The following is a 17,074-nucleotide window of genomic DNA, read 5'->3' on the forward strand; positions in this document are numbered from 1 at the left end:
AATTATATTCTAATTAATTTAATTTGATACAATTTTATTTAATACTTAAAATTAATTTAAGGGACATATATTATTACTGATGTGACACGAGAATTATCATATAAAAATATGAATGAAATCTAATAAATATGTGAAAAAAAAATAAAATTATGCATGTGAATTCTATTCATATATATATTTTTTCATAATAGATAATTTGTCATGTCAGTTAGCAATGACACTCGCTTTTAAAATTAATTTTAAATGTTAGATAAAATTATACTTAATTAAATTAATTATAATATAATTATTAAAATTAAAATATTTAAATAAATTTATAAATTGGCCAAAAAGTATGGTGTACTAATAATGTTCAAGAATTATAAGTTGTTGAATGATTTTTTTTTTAATATGTGACAATATTATTCTGTATAAATTACTTTTTTAACGAAAATAAAATGGTTTAAAAATTATTTTATTCGGAATTGGAAATTATAAGAAAAAAAGAGCATTCATTCGTAAAATTTAATAACTCATTTCTTGATTTCAGAAGGTAAAAACAAGAAAAGGGACAAGCCATTAGAAAATGGAGCTGTAATTTTTTAACGGTCTTTCAGTTTTGTGAGAAGTAGTACACGTGTATAAAATGAGGAAATGTGCGCCAGCAGATGAACAAGTGGATGTACAGAATCTACAGATTACCGCAGAACTACGTCTTCGTCAATCTCCGAACAGTGCCTCACCGGCGCCTGAAAGCCGAAGATGGAAGCGAATTGGCTCCAGTTTCTATACGCAGTGTCGGTTTCATCTGCAATCGCCATTAGAGCTTACAGAAGGAAGTCTCTCAACCTTTCAGGAGCGATTCTAGGTTTTCTAGTTATGAGCATTCACATCGCAGTCAATTACAGGTCTATTTCTTGTATTTATGTATATATTACTTTTCTTTTTTTGTAATCGATTTGAATTTTTCCAATGCTAAGGGGTATGTGTACTTGTGTACGCGTGGTGGATTTAGATTCGGAGCGATGTTGCTGGTTTTCTTCTTCACTTCGTCGAAGCTCACGAAGGTTGGGGAGGAGAAGAAACGTAGAGTTGATGCTGATTTCAAAGAGGGAGGTCAGCGCAATTGGTAATTCTCCACTCTCTCTCTCGCTCTTTTGCTCTGCGAATCAGCGATTTTGTTGAATTTGAGGTGATATGTAGCTGGAAGCTTCAATTCATCAGTGTTTGCGGTATTCGCAGGCGCAGTGTAATTATATGTATTATAGAGGCGAAGAATTCACAATATGCACTTACCGGAAAAATAACATAAAATAAAATAACGACTTCATAATATGCAATATGTACCGATCTTCACTTCGTTAATTTCTCTCTGTGTGCGCGTGTGGAAAATAGGAGCAAATTAGGCTATTATGAGTAGTGCTTAAATTTGACGTGATACGTAAATCAAAGCTTCAATTCATCAATGTATACAATATATACGCGCTGTGTAATTATATGTATTATAGAGGTGAATATGCGAGTATGTACTTATCCTCACTTTCTTGGTTAATTCTCTGTCTGTATGGAAAAAGGAGCAAATTAGGTTATTATTACTAATAGGTGCAATCTCTCTCTCTTTCTCTCTCTTGCCGTGGTGAATCTGCGACTTTGTTGAATTTGAGGTGATATGTGGCTCGAAGCTTCAATTCATCAGTGTCTACAATAGACACACTGCAGTGTAATTATATGTATTATAGAGGTGAAGACTTCACAATATGCACTTACTGAAAAAAAAAAAAAAATTAAAGTAACAACTTCAGAATATGCAAAGACGTACCGATCTTCACACCGCTTTGAAGTAGTTATGGAACTTAATCTCTTTCGTATCTGGGATGGAGTTTCAAAATGTGGGAGACACAAAATTGGAGGTTTGCCTTTATATGTTAGTATCGGTGTTTGAGAAGAAAAAGATGAATTTATTTTTAAGAATTCAAAGGGGTTTGACATTTATGCTAGTAAGTACTACAACAAGAACAACAGCAAATTGTGCTCTCAAGTTGTGGAACTTGGAGTTTTGTCAAACTTGAATTCAATAGCTGGGGCATAGGTTGGTTGGTAGGCACTGAATTTCTGGAGTTTACTAGTTATTTTCTAGGGCTGTAGGTGATGCAAATTGTCTTGGAACAATTGTGAAGCTGGTTAATTGTGTACTGAAATCAAATGGAGTCCTGATACAGATCCAAGATATTTTTAAATCTTGTTTTGGCTTGAATGACTGCATCTTCAAAACCAAAGAAAGCCACAATTGTAATCTGTTTTTCTCATATGAGATTATTCGCAACACAAATGTAGTTTGCACTGGTTAGAGGTGCTTTGAAATATTTCACTTCACTTGAGGCTGCAGATTGAATATTTCTATGGATCCTCTTTCTGAAAACCTGAAAATAATATATTATCATACGCCAGTGTTTTGTTTTACACTTCTAATTAAAGAAGGCTGTAAACATAATTAATCAACTATTAAGTTTTCAATATTTCTCCACTGGTTTTTAAGTCTACTGAGCAGAAGGCTGAGCTCGATGCACCACTCCTGGTTAGAGCATATGCCCAGGAAATTACAGAGCCTTAAGAATTTGTATCCATCTAATAGATTATACAGTGCATGCTTTTTGTTCAATAATGCTTCCACTCTTTTGTGATTTCTGTTGTATGATCTGAAATACAGAAGAATTAGCAATTGCCTCTTTTGAATTCTTACACTTTCTTGGGACTTTGCTTTATGCAAACTTGAAAATTTGTAATGCGATCCAAAACTATACTTGGTATTTATCTGAGACAAAAAAGTAATGCATTTGTATCTTACACAGATAGAAGTACTCACAGTGAAAACCGTCCTTCCCTAAGCATCCTAGTTGAGAAAATTCTGGTGGTAATTTGAATTTCTGCCATAAAAATATGGATAATCCAGGCAGCATCTTGCTTTATGACTCATTCGTTGAAATCATGTGCATGTAAACTGCCCATCCCGTCCCTGCTTTTGCTGACATTTGGCAGAGTAGTTTGTTCAACTTAACTTAGAACTAACCAGCATTACATAGGCACATACTAATGTCCTTATAGTTGTAGCTATAATGCTGCTGAGCTTACTGCAAAGTTCTCTTCAACTATTGTTGCTGACTTCTGACAGCTGTTCCATAATTTTTCTTTGCAGGATACAAGTTCTCTCTAATAGTGGCATTGCTAGTGTTCTGGTCCTGATTGTCTGGAAGCTGATAGGATCACAAGACAAGTGTTTGGACTCAAAAGAATCACCTCTTGTAACCTCTTTAATTGGTGGTATAATTGGTCATTATTCCTGCTGCAATGGAGACACTTGGTCATCGGAGCTTGGGATACTTAGTGATGCACAGCCTCGATTAATAACAACTTTGAAGGTGGATATATCTTTTCTTTTTATCAGTCAATATTATTTATCCTGGAGGATAAATCTAAGGTTGCTCCTTTGAGATTAAAAGGTCACAAGTTCAAGTTATGGAAATAGACTTTCTGCAAAGCAAGAGTGAGGCTGCATACAAAACACCCTCACAAAGTCGGGAATGTTGTGCACTGGAGACCTCAATATTATTTATCCCAATCCCCTGCAAGTTCACCTCCCATTGATATCAGTAACACGCATGCTTTTCTCACGGTGATATATGTGTTCATTCTGATTTCTCAGTTAATAGTTAGATTAATTGAAGGATTACTGTACCTGTGCACGTGAACTCTCCGTAGCTTCTGGTGCACTCTTCTTGTGCAAATCTCAACAGAGATGGGGATGCTCGTGCTTTTTATTGAGGCCATTAATTATATATGTAGCTTGCTGGGATAAAAAACGTAGTCTTGACTATAACTGAAGGGCCTCCACTACTACAGTTGAACTTGTTTATATGATCTTTAGAACTTTGCTTTGCTTCGTCCTTTTTTTATCACTTGAAGCTAATCAGCTACATTTTTTTCCTACAAGATCAATACCATATATGCTACAACAAAGGGTATCTGATTTTTATCTTTGTACTTGTTAAAGGATGCTGCAGGCTTGATGCCATTAACTTGATTCTCAAGCTCACAGAGATTATGGATCTTGAGTTTGTTTCTTCCTTTTTCTCAGCCAGTTCGAAGAGGTACAAATGGAGGGGTCACAAAAGCAGGACTCCTAGCAGCTGCAGCAGCGGGGTTCTTCGTTGGGTTGACTTTTGTTCTCTTGGGATTTGTCACAACAACATGCTCTTATGATGTGGTTCTGAAGCAGCTTTGGGTAATTCCTCTTTCCACTCTGGCAGGACTTGGTGGAAGTGTCATAGACTCACTATTGGGAGCAACACTTCAGTTCAGTGGATTCTGCAGTGTCCGGAATAAGGTGAGTCCGCATATTATTTGAGAAATTAATTAAACTATATATATATATTTTTTGTCCCGTTGTAAATTTTTATATTGATCTAAGTTCACAGTGTGATCCTCTTGACATGGGCTTACAATCAAACCAACTACCACAACTTTAACTGTTACTTGCTGGCTTCTCAGGCATTACCCTTTGCAGCCAATTTGCCAAGCATTACCTCTATACTATTGATTCTTTGGATAACTACGAACACTCAAAAATTCTTCCTTTTAAGTCACTTTTAGTTGGTGATTATGGAAAAGAATACTAGGAAAACTTGATGTTCTAAGGATGTGCTTCATTTTAGCTACTCTATTTGGTATTTTAATGTGCTTGCTTCATTGTTTACTGTTTGACCTCAAATGATAAGCTCTTAGCAGATTTCAAATATTTCATTCAGGTTTGACTCAAAAATTTATCTGCAAGATGAATATGTATGGTAAAATAAATATTTAGGAGCTATATATTCTTCTATCTACCCGGAAATGTTTCGGTGATTCCATAAATTCATTTATCCTCTCTGCTGTATCTTAAATATTCCAATAAAAGCTTGAACAGTGGATACTCTGATGTCTTTGCAGGTTGTCGGTAAACCAGGACCGACAGTAAAGAAAATTTCAGGCCTTGACATACTAGACAACAATGCTGTGAACCTTGTTTCCATACTGCTGACCACTTTGTTGACTTCCATTGCCTGCTTATATGTGTTCTAAGGCCCATCAGTTCAAGTGAATAAGCTTCGTGAGTATAAACATCATGTGATTCCCGTTTTTGTAATTGACCTGTACTTTGTTGTACATTTCTATTCTCATTAACAATACGGTAACTTTTTGGTCAAAAAAATATTGCCTAGTATTGAAATATCTGAGTGAAAGACATAAAATGAGCTGGTTAGGTGTAAATGTCATCTGATTCAGTTTAGTATTAAGATAGTTTGTTAGGTACATGATTCCAACACTATAAATGGCATAAATCCCTTCCTTTTTTTTCTCAGTTTATTAGGTAAAATCCAATCTGGTTGTAAATGGGGGATGTGAGATAATATAGTTGTGCATGTGAGATAATATAATTGACAATCAGATAAAATCTAATCTGTATATGTGGAGTCCAATATCTCTGGTTGGGTATTAAATTTAGTGATGCATTTTGCCAAATCCATCGGAGGCCTAAAAAGTTTGTATCTATCTCTACTAGAAAAAGGGCGGGGTTGCCCCCAGGGCGTAGCACGGTTGGTTGTGGGATGATAGATTGGTACCCAAGGAGCCAGGTTCGAGTCTGGCCAGCCGCAGTGTGGGATTTCTGCTCCTCAGGGGTGGGGTCCTTGTGGGCAGCCAGCACTGGGCCTCCCATTGACCATGGCCGCCGTGTACCTGATTTACCTCCTCTCTCGTGGCGTGGGGCAGTCAGAGAGGGGCCCCCGGGGTGAGGGATTTCACCTTTTGGTACCCAAGAAAAAGGGCGGGGTTGATATATTCATAATAGTAGAAAAGGATAAAATTCTTGTGCATTGCACAGATTTTTTTTAATTACTACTTTCATGTTTAAAAAAATTGTATACTACTAATAAAACAATTTGTTACGAACAACCAGATAAAGAAGATAAAGGGAGGGGTTTCATCTTTGGTTGGATTTGTTACTTTCATTATTTCGTTGTTTCGATTATATTCCTAAACCTATATTTTTGAGTGAATTTAACTATTATATTTTAATGTATAAAAAGAAAAAGATAAAGTGAAATGAAAAAACATACGTCACACTCTATTTACGTTAAAATATAGGGGTTAAATTAACTAAAAAATATAGGTTCACGAGTGTAATCGAAATAATGAAAAATTTAAATTGTCACACTAAAAAAAGGGTCAAAATAGAGATTAAATTGATTTCAATATATATTCAAATATATAATTAAAATAACAAAAAAAATTGAGTGATTACATCAAAAAAATGTGAAAACATTAAGAGAAAAATATAAATTTAGCCAATTTTTTTTTTATAATATCTGGACGTGAATATTATTGAGCTGTATCTATTTATCTATATATCACTAAGCATGGGCTAAGGCCGCGTTTGGCAGTGGTTTGACTGCTTATAAGCTGTTAAGAAAAGTTGGTGAAGTGTTTAGGTGTATCTCACTAGCGTTTAAGGTAGCTTAAACACTACTATCATAGCATTTTGCAAAAGCTATTGGGAGATAACTTTTGTAAAACGTTGCTTATTTAAAAGTTAGGTTAACCAAGCATTTTATCAGTTTACCCTCATCTTTTTGCTAATTTTTAGCCATGCCCTCTTCTTCAACCTCTGCCTCATGCCGCCTTCTTCTTTTTCAGCTCTTTCAATTGCCACCGTCGGCCATCGTCATCACCCTTATCGGCAACATTGGTCGTCGTCTCCCCTACTGCTGCTCCCATTGTCTCTTCCGTCGCAGGCCATTCGTCGCCTCAATTTGCTTCAAATTCGCCATCGCCGGCTATCTGTCACCCCCATCGATCGCTGCTCGTTGCCATTCGTGCTCGTCGTTCATGCTTCGCCTCCCCTTCTCCCCGCTACCGTTTATGTATGTATATATATAACAACAATAAACATGTATATATATAACACATAATAATATATATTGTTATTATATAACATATATAATATTATAATACATATAATAATATTATATTAATATAATTTTAATAATTATGTATAATTTATCAACATCTAATAATAAAATTTTATATCATTCAATAACATATCTATTTACCTCTTTTTATTAAGTTGTAATACATTTATCAACTCTTTTAAATCAAACACATAACTATTAACTAATAGCTTAAATGCACATTTATCCAAACACATTATCAGCTTAAACGCTATCTAACTTAAACGTTATAATCAGCTTAAACACTACTTAGCTTAAAAGCTACAAAAATAAAAGTCCAGCCAAACCAAGCATCAAATCTAGGAGTGTTCAAAAAAATCGGTGCATCGCAAAAATCGGCCAAACCAAACCAATCCGAACCGGTCGATTTTTTTTTTTTGCGGTTCAAAACGGTTTGGTGGTTGTACAAACCGCACGATTTGCGAACCAAATCGCCCAAGAAAATATAAAAAAAATTATAAAAAATATATTATTATAAAAATCACCTCAACAGCCCCTACAACCCTGATTATTATAAAAATCACCTTATATTTTTATAATAATATATAACAAGTTTATAATAATATATAACTATTATAATTGCCAATAAATTATAATAGTTTATAATAATATATAATTATTCTTTCTAATATTTTTATAATATATTATATGTTGTCAATAGTTATTTTCAAACCGCGATAAACCGCACCAAACTAGACCGCAAATGTGGTGCGATTTGACTGCACTCAAACCAGACCGCGGTCTGGTTTGATCAGAAAACCGCACTAACGGTTTGACTTACTGAAAATGGTTCAGACCGACCAAACCGCACCGTCCATACCCCTAATCAAATCTAAGAATTTGTACCCAGATGGACTCAAGGAGGCAGTTGATAAAATTGTTGGAAGATCGTGGAAAAAAGTTTTATTGAAGGTTTCTAGCAGTTGAGAAAAAGCTCCCTCTTGTATTGAGCTAAACTGATAGATTTATGAATTATTAAATTATAAAATTTATTTTATATGAACAACAATAATAACAATAAGATATTTAAGACTTATTTCCCTATATAGAAATTGAGTATATAAATTTTAATTCTCCAATCATTTTTATCTATAATCTTACATGTTGAAGTATGTCTTAATTTCTAAATATATGTTCATTAAAGAGAATTTAACCCAACTTGAATAACTTGTGAGAAAATCCAAATATGAACTTTTTTGAAGAGTTATGGTGTAGTGAAATGGCCAGATTAAACCTCTCATGGTGATCCAAAGGAGCACCAGACGAGGGACAATTAGCTACCGAGCCAAGAAAAGAAACAAACAGCCTGGACATTCTTGCTGTAATTTCCAAGAGGAAGACAACATGCTCTCCATCTTCCTAACAACTAGGGAGAGATAATTAAGTAGAAAAAGAAAGAGAGAGAGGGAGAGACAGAGAGAAAAAAAAGGAGGGCACAAAACAAAGAGCCCTCAGAACTTATCAGCTAGCTGTAGCACCACCACTTCTCTCAACCCAGCTTAGCAAATACAATCCTAACGATTGGTATCCCAAATGTGTTCATATTTCAATAAACACTTCATATGTTACAATAAAGGCTTTTCAGCCTTCTTATACTGCTTTCAATCTCCCAAATGCAGCATCTTAGTACTAGGAGAAGCTTGAACGCAAGGCCATAGGTTAACCACTTATTAGCATGCAACCGCGCAGGCAGCAGGTTTTACCAGACCTCTGAGGTTACCGTGAGCAACGGGTTGAAAAGCAGCAGCCGTTTCCAGGCGCTCCCATGTCAATCGTCGCCTCTCAGCTGCAACGCTCAGCTTCGAGTTTTCCTCCTCAAACTTGCCTTGGCAGGTGAGCACGAGCTCTTCATCCATCTCGTAGAACATTTTCCTAACATTTTGTGTCAGGTTGAGCACCGACTGGTTCCAATGGCTTTGGGTGTTTCGCTCCAGAGCTGAGAAGATGAGAGGCAGAATCACCTGCCGGTTTTGCATGATAAAATTTAGGATGTGGTCATTGTTCCATAGGAAATGTGCTCTTTCAGCCACCTGCAAATAGTTTGCACATTTTATTAGTGAGCCTCAATATCCATTTATTAGTTCATTTCTCCCCTTTCCCGACCTTATATAATCCCTATAGATCGCTAATGGTTTTGCTACAGAGAGGAGTTTTCTGGATTAATTACATTTTGTGGCCGAGTGCAGAACAAGCAGACCCTTTCCCTCTTTGTTGCATAACAAAAATCAATCAAGCAAGCAACATAGCACATAATTTCATTCACACAGATGTAACTGGATGCTAGCTGAAGGTTGATAAATTTCTATCAATTTTCTAGCTTTCTTAACACTGGTAAAATTTCAATGCATCTAGCAAAACTAAATAGTTATAAAAGATGGGTAATCTTGGTGTTCTTCCTGAGCATCATGTCAATCATTTCTCAAATATAATGTTAAAGAAGCATTAGGTACCCCACCCACATCTAGTGGGGTGGTTGGGCACACCTCTTTCCATTGGTTATAACTTCTGTAAGGCCATTATTATCCTATATCACTCTAAAGGCTACCAACTATTTTCTTTGGTCTTTCTCTCCCTCTTTTGTGGCAAAGTGCCTCCATTTAGTCCACCTGCCTCACAAGTGCTTTTCATCAATCTACCATCCTAATGGTTTGTCTAGAATTCATGATGTTTGATCCAATGAGTTTTACGCTATCTGTCAACCACCTAACACAACTCCCTTCCCTTATCTAGGCTTGCAATTGGCTGCAAATAAGAAACACCTTCAACACTGCAGGAAGAGTTGTTACTGTTGTGGCGAAATAACTTGGGGAGATAGTAAGGACAGAAATATATCAATAAAGACAACAAGAAGAACAAGTGATAACAGAAATGGATGCTATCTTTTGGAATCTTTCGAACCCGAATCAAAGTTGCTTCACACAATGCAAAGAGACTGGAAAAAAAGGCAGGAGCCAGCATAGGAAGCAATGAATCAATAGCAGACAAAGACAAATAGAGAACTACAGATACTAGAAGAATACCTGGAAATGGGAGCTATTGAGGCAGCATGCTATCCGGCGGAATAATGGGACCATGATCTTTTCAAACTCTGCTGTGTTAATTTTTTCCAAAAGCTCTTCCACCTCGCTCAAGAACATCAACTCCTTCTGGCTACTTGTCACGGGCCAATATTTCAACAACCCCTTGATCACCATGCTGCCCAATCTCGGCTCCTTTTCTACGAACTGTACAACACAATAGGTTAACTGTTGATGATAAGCACCGATTGATTTAGGTTTGTGCAGAGGGATCAGAGCTCGCCACAGGAACATTTTGTGTTCCTCCTTCAAAGGTACAGCAAACCCGGTAATTATACTTCCAAAAATCTCCAACAACTCAGCAATTCCATTGTGACGCTCGGTTTCAAAAACAAAACGGTAGATAATGTTGCTGACAGATTTTCGAATGAAAGGCCTATGCACCATGAACTTCCCATAAAGCCGATGCAGTATGGTTTTTAAGCAATCTCTTTCCCTTGGGTCCTCTGATTCGAATAGGTCAAGTAATCTTAAAACAAAAGAATGGTCTACGTACTTTTTCGCTACCTTTACATCAAGAGAATTGCAACCTACAAACCGAAGGAGTAGGTCATAAACGAGCTGCAAATGTGACCAAGCAGGATCAAACATCGGTTCCTCGTCTTCAGTTTCACCCCGAGCAGCATAAGACCTACACTTGGGTGGAAAATCTCTAAAAAGGTTAATCGCGCACATTTTGCACGTCGAAGCAATTGCCTGTTCGTTGAATTTTGCAGATCCAGAAGCAACAAAATCAACAAGTTCTACCAGGGTCTGCCGTTTAACATCTTTCTCCTCGCAGTTCTTACCGGAGTTGTTGAAATCGTATACCGAACAACATAGGTTTAACTTGCTGATGAATAGGTTCTGTTTCTCTGAATTCGAAATATCTTTGAAAGATATATGGGGTTCCACCATTTCCACTACGGTACCATTACTGGATGGGAAAATCGCCGAAGACATCCGTTTAACCACATTCAATCTGGCCGACACAACATTGCAACTGTTGGTAAATTGGATTCCACTGCCAAAGTTGAGACCACCATTGCCAGAAGAATTGCTCCCGGCAGAGTCTAAAGAATCAGATTTTGATGTTTTCCGCGGGAGTCTCCCCAGAATTTGCTTAAGCATCGTAGTTATACTTGTGCTCCAAACCTTATATCTAAGACACCATGAAGATCAATGAAAAATTTCAGGAATAACATTAACCACTGCAGAAATCTAGAATGTAGGGAAGTGGAATGGCATTTAGGGAACACTCTTTATGTTACGATTTATGAATTACTGTCCTTTGCTTATCAATTTGGCATTTTTTTTTTTTTTTGGTCACTTGTGGAAGCTTTTAATCAACAAACCCAGAAAGTAATTCAAATGTTTAGTAAGATGATCCTAAGAGCAAATCAATATCATGATCTCTAAAGCAATTTAATAAAAAGAAAAGAAAAGTTCAAGCTGCAACAGAAAATTTCTATTTCTAGTTTCTTTCTGCACCCCAATTTTCAGGATAAAATGGCTCCAGAGCAGAGCCATCAGCAACAAGCACATTTGAATCCTTGTGTTTTCATTTTCTTGCAAAAGAAAACAAGGCAAGATCAAGAAAAAAAAAAGCCTAATCTAGCTGTATATATGCATATGAATCCATGAACACAATTTTTTGAAATAGGAGAGAACTTTTGGGGGTGGGGGTTTGCGGGAAACCACAGATCTGGGGCAAGAAGAATAGAAATGGAGATGGATCATGGATCTACCACTAGCTACAACACAAAGAAGCCAAAACTTGCCAAGAAAACCCAGATCAGTATTGAACTAAAACCACCAAATTAGAAGACCCATCTGCAAATCTTACCTCTACCCACACACATATACAAATAGACGGAGAGAGAGAGAGAGAATATCATAATACTGCATATATATTGTATGAATATGCATAAGATTCTGGGAAAATGTGAACAGTCATGCAGCAAAAGCAAACATGAAACCCAACCGCCCCTTGAAGATCAAAGTCAATGCAGACTACCTCGGCTGATTTCCAGATTTGGCATCAGGAAACCCTGAGAGAGAGAGAGAGAGAGAGAGAGAGAGAGAGAGAGTACCTGGGTGGGTGTGGAGAGGGCCTGGCTGGGGTTTTTGGGTGTTTAGGTTGAAAAGTTTACAGAGATGGAGGAAGGAGTAGAGAGAGGGGCAGCCATGACATGAATTATGAGCTTTGCTTTAGATCCAAGAAGTAATGATGAATCTGAGAGGAGCCCATTTTTGGGTAGAAGAACAAAAAAAAAAAAGAAGTCTTGATTTGAGTCAAGTGGTGTTGATCCTTTGATCATACACATACATACCATCTACAGACTACTACATTTACATCCGTTGCCCGTTTGGTCTTTTTGTTTGGAAAATGAATCCTCAACTTTGCTTTCCTTCGCTTAATTGCTTGTGTTTCTGAGTCCACCAAATTCACTGACCAATAAAGCAACACTCCCCACCCCCCCTCCCCTCCCCTCCCCTCTCTCTCCTCGGTCGATGTGCAGCCCTGCCCTGTTGGTGCTGTCCTCTCGTCTCATCAACATGCTTTCTTTTCAATTATTATATGTACCATTTATTATTACCCTTTTTCAATTAATTAAAATTTCAAACCCACAAACCAAAATAAATAAATAGGAAAGAACAAATTGACAGTTGAGCCTCGGATGCTGCTTTCCATCAGTTTCTCAACCTTCATTTACTCCCACTATTATTGCACCCCCCCCCCCCCCCCCCCCCAAAAAAAAAGAAAAAAAAATTAAATAAATAATTTAATGTATGTGCCTCAATATAACCTTAATCTTAATGCATTGATGCATCATTACTATTATGGGCGAGGTTAAGATTTTTTAGTTGAGAATGAGATAATTATTTTATTATTCACATAATAAATGTTTAATTTTACTTAATTTATGAATGTAGACAAAATGTCAAATCAAGTAAAAATTTACTTATATTTAATTTGTTCCCTAATCAAGTGGGATTAGGTGCCTAACAACAGCATTTGTGCACTATTTATTAATTTGATTTAAAAAATATTGTAAAAGGATTTTTTTTTTCAAGTATTTAAACAAAAGGATTGACAATGGGTGAACACAGTCGGGTCGGGCCGGGTCGGATGCAGCTGCCTCAACTCAACCTTTATTCCTATTGTTGGCCCCCTTATAAGACCAATTCAATTATGGGTTAAAAAATAAAAATAGATTAAAATTAATTGAATTATAAGTCTTAGACTTAGCCAAAGTCCACCCAACTTAACAAATCCTACTCAAATCTAAAAATTAACTAAAGTGACTTTCTAACTTCCCAACCTCCACCTTCAAACAAATTGTGACCAAATGGGTTCTTTGAACTCATCTAGGGTTTACTAGATTTTTATTTTAATATTTAATAGTAATTTTTATTGTTTAAAATTTAATATTTATTTAGACCAATCAATATATGCCACGTTACCAAATTTAATATACGCCCAACTAAATGTAGCAAGGTCCAAAACCAAATTGTTGAGTCTATTTTTTTAAAATTTAGAAACTCTTGACACCACATGACAAGGAGTACGGAAGGTAATTTTTAAATTTATGAGATTAAATAATATATTTAAAATATGTTTAGTGGATTATCAATGTGACAATGAAAGGGATTGAAATTTGGTAAAATCGAACTTAAATCAATAATATAAATAGGAATCAAATGAGAAAAATAATTATATGTGAAAAGTCAATATAGTTCGACTCAATAATTTACGTTTATGACTCCACAACAAAGTAATAATTTACTAGTCAAGATAAACAAATATAGAGACTTTAGATAATTGGACGTGTCACATAACATTACATTAATTATCAAGTTATGAAACACATATTTTAGACTAAATTAGACATACTTATTTATAAGCAATAAAAATCAAGTTATACTGATATTGGAATTCACTTAAATCTATCTTAAATCTCTAATCATACTTATCATCAAATTAGGATTAATATGAGAGATTTTACCTCTCCCAAATAATCCTCACATTATTTCTAATTTAAATTAAAGAGATAATACTATCAAAGTCTCAATCTAATGAGAATTACATCAAATAATATTAAAAATTTTAAATTCAAATCTATTTCACATATTATATGGGGGTCGATACTCTCTCTCTCTCATCGCTCCTCTCCGTCCTCACCTTACCAACCACCCGCTCACCTAAACCGTTTGAAAGTGATTATTTTAGTGAAGTGCTACAGAAATTATTAAGAATTTAAAGTTAATTAATGAAAATTACATTTCACATAAAAAGGGATAATTTGTCGACATCTATATAAATATTGTTAAAAGTTGAAGGACATAATGCTGACAATATTGTAGCCCTGGCCTATTGGGTACATTCTTTTTTTAAATATTTGAATTTGAGTTTAAATTTATCTCGAAAAAGAATGTAACCTTAGTTATTGAAAAATAATTCTATCTTCCAATGTTATGGATTAAGATGAGATCATTTGATTTGCACCTTGAAAAAAAAAAAATAAAATGGTGGGCTTTGGTATCACTATCAATCTTTTGATCCATCATGTCCCAAGCACCCAAGACTAATTCATTCCACTTACCTTTTATTTAGTCAAAAGGTTACATCTTTAATTTGATCAATACCAATCTTACCAAGGTACACTGAATATGGCCCAATCTGAGGTTATTAGCACGAGAATCACTACAACTTTCTCGACATTTACAATTATAATATATATAGATATTAATATATATGTGACAATTTTAAGAAATTCGTTAGGAGTTTGAATACTTATATATTACGATTTTCATTGTAACAATTAATAAATTAAGTTTGAATCAATAATTATATGAATAATTTTAAGTCTCCATTAATTCATTTTTATTTAAACCTACATAAGTTCTAATATCAAAACAATATTATATATAGATGCTAAGTGATTTCTTTCAAATAAATTATCATCACTAATGGTTAGTGACTCAAAAGCCAATGAAAACTACAATAAGATCCCTTATTTTTGTCAATCTTCTTCTATATATGTACATGGATGGTTACACGCACGTTTTCATCTCTTTTCTTTTCTCCTTTCTGCTTTTCTTCTTCTTCTTGAGCTGCATGCATAAATTAATAAATTTCTAGTTAAGATTCAAAAGTATATATAGTCACTTGATAAGTATGAGTTCATAAGTTCAAATATATATTTACATGATGTGTAAATACAAAAAGAATAAGAAATCAACCTCCTTTCATCATATGGGCCAATTAACTGTCCATGCCATGCCAAGACACTCTGAGCTTTTCATTACTCGAATACGCTTGCATGAATCTTTGAACATTCTGCAAGATGCATGAGAGCGATAAGAACACATCAAATGATCTTAGTTTTACTTAAAGAAATTATACACCTGACTTTGGATTGACAATTTTCTCAAAACTCTTATATCGAATGAAAGGAGAAATCTAGAAATTTCTTAAGAGCTACATTAAGGGCTTACTTCCAAGGAACGTCTCCAACTAACATCCAGTCACCGTCTCTATCTTCGTACGTTGGCACCATCTGTCTCTCCTTATGTAAATTATCTAAACCACCCCCACACATTTCAGCCCATTAGGCAAGGCCTCGGGGGCATAATTGCCAAATAGAAATTATTACTTTAAAAAAAAAATCCAAATAATTGAACTCGAACATAATACAAAGCTAATACAAAGATAAGAAACTTACTATTATTGCAGGTTGAAAAGCCAGTGGACATTTCCTCTAATGCCCTCAGTAGATCTGGATAATTACCGTAGGCCTCCAGGTTTACTTTCCGGAGATAGGGAGCTCCGTCGACGGCCACCTTCACGTATGCATGGGCATGGCTCTCCAACGCCTTCTTTCTGAAAGATCTCACCGGCGGCCACCCAGCCACGTCCGCCCTGCAACCATTCAAAAACCAATTAATGATAATAGAAAGTACTGGGTTTGTACGTGGTTTATGTCAACTTGGGCAAAATCTGCATGTACTTAGCCGCGGGAGATTTCCCAGTGCTAGATAAAGAGCTCTCAGACATTATTTCATCGCCGTCGGCAACATCATATCTCCCGGCGTTCAGATCAACGGTCAGGAAACGTCCACGAGTCAAGCAATTAGGCCCTGCCATCGCTGCCAATTTCTTCAGAGGACAATGGTTGTCGGGTAGCCGCAAGGTGAGCTCAGTTTCGTCGAAGCTCATGAAGGCGAAGATGCCAGACTTCGGCGGGGACTCCATGGATTCCGGCGGCGGCATAATTATGCATGCGAAAGATTGTCTCGTCTTGGCGGAAAGTGGGACTTCTCCTTTGCGGCTATAAATTGGTGGCAGCCCGTAAAAGAGTGCCACGTGGGGAGAGTGCCCGGTGGGTTGATGCAGTGAATTCGGGCCACTTAGGAGTTTGGGTCAGCGGTCGGTGCATGGCACTTGATCCCCTTCCTGTGAGCATTTATTGGCTGCGTGCGGTTCGGCTCTTAGATTATATACTTTTTTTAGGTTTAAACAATTGAAATGATGGTGTTATTTTAAATTTGGGAAATGAATACCATCGATAAATTTGATAAATAATTTTTATAAATTAATATATATTTATAATAATTTTATTTATAATGTATAATAATTTATTATTAATTTTATATTAAACTATTAAAAATTTTATTTGTGAATTCAACATGATACTATAATTTAATGATTAAATTTATATTTTTTCCTTATGATTCGTCAAACTTTTTTTTGTTATTTCTATTACATTTTTAAATTTAATTTTTGATTCAATTTAATTTTTATACTTTAATTTTATATTTTTGTATGATAATTTAAATTTTTTATTATTTTAATTACATATCTGAATATGTATTTCTGAATTAATTTAATCTTTATATGTTTGTATAAAAAAAATAAAAAATAATAATAAAATATATGTTACACTTTATTCAGGTCAAAATACATAAATTAAATTGATTATAAAATATAAG

General features: G+C 35.4%; 3 protein-coding genes across 5 annotated transcripts; 1 reads left to right on the plus strand and 2 right to left on the minus strand.

Moving 5' to 3' along the window:
• Nucleotides 1-639: 639 nt before the first annotated feature.
• On the plus strand, nt 640-6,940 carry LOC127805753 (protein PGR). Of its 2 annotated transcripts, XM_052342515.1 has the most exons (6): nt 640-887; nt 995-1,108; nt 3,173-3,395; nt 4,112-4,360; nt 4,963-5,122; nt 6,709-6,940. In XM_052342515.1, the coding sequence occupies exons 1-5, from the start codon at nt 742-744 to the stop codon at nt 5,092-5,094; spliced, it is 864 nt and encodes a 287-aa protein (XP_052198475.1). In that variant the 5' UTR covers nt 640-741; the 3' UTR covers nt 5,095-5,122; nt 6,709-6,940. The 2 variants fall into 2 exon arrangements, with proteins under 2 accessions (XP_052198475.1, XP_052198474.1); XM_052342514.1 differs by lacking the exon at nt 6,709-6,940 and having other exon boundaries at nt 4,963-5,367.
• A 1,376-nt stretch (nt 6,941-8,316) lies between these two features.
• LOC127806607 (serine/threonine protein phosphatase 2A 57 kDa regulatory subunit B' kappa isoform-like) lies at nt 8,317-12,572 on the minus strand. Of its 2 annotated transcripts, none has more exons than XM_052343992.1 (3): nt 12,412-12,572; nt 10,043-11,240; nt 8,317-9,052 (listed from the first exon to the last, which is right to left on the minus strand). In XM_052343992.1, the coding sequence occupies exons 2-3, from the start codon at nt 11,207-11,209 to the stop codon at nt 8,693-8,695; spliced, it is 1,527 nt and encodes a 508-aa protein (XP_052199952.1). In that variant the 5' UTR covers nt 11,210-11,240; nt 12,412-12,572; the 3' UTR covers nt 8,317-8,692. The 2 variants fall into 2 exon arrangements, with proteins under 2 accessions (XP_052199952.1, XP_052199951.1); XM_052343991.1 differs by having other exon boundaries at nt 12,172-12,560.
• A 2,427-nt stretch (nt 12,573-14,999) lies between these two features.
• On the minus strand, nt 15,000-16,497 carry LOC127806614 (auxin-responsive protein IAA1-like). Its single transcript, XM_052344001.1, has 5 exons — nt 16,093-16,497; nt 15,808-16,004; nt 15,581-15,665; nt 15,326-15,422; nt 15,000-15,196 (listed from the first exon to the last, which is right to left on the minus strand). Exons 1-4 carry the CDS (start codon nt 16,353-16,355, stop codon nt 15,335-15,337), a joined length of 633 nt encoding a protein of 210 aa, XP_052199961.1. The 5' UTR covers nt 16,356-16,497; the 3' UTR covers nt 15,000-15,196; nt 15,326-15,334.
• Nucleotides 16,498-17,074: the final 577 nt, after the last annotated feature.

The sequence above is a fragment of the Diospyros lotus genome, chromosome 7 (genome assembly GCF_014633365.1).
Source record: "Diospyros lotus cultivar Yz01 chromosome 7, ASM1463336v1, whole genome shotgun sequence".
Taxonomy (NCBI): Eukaryota; Viridiplantae; Streptophyta; class Magnoliopsida; order Ericales; family Ebenaceae; genus Diospyros; species Diospyros lotus.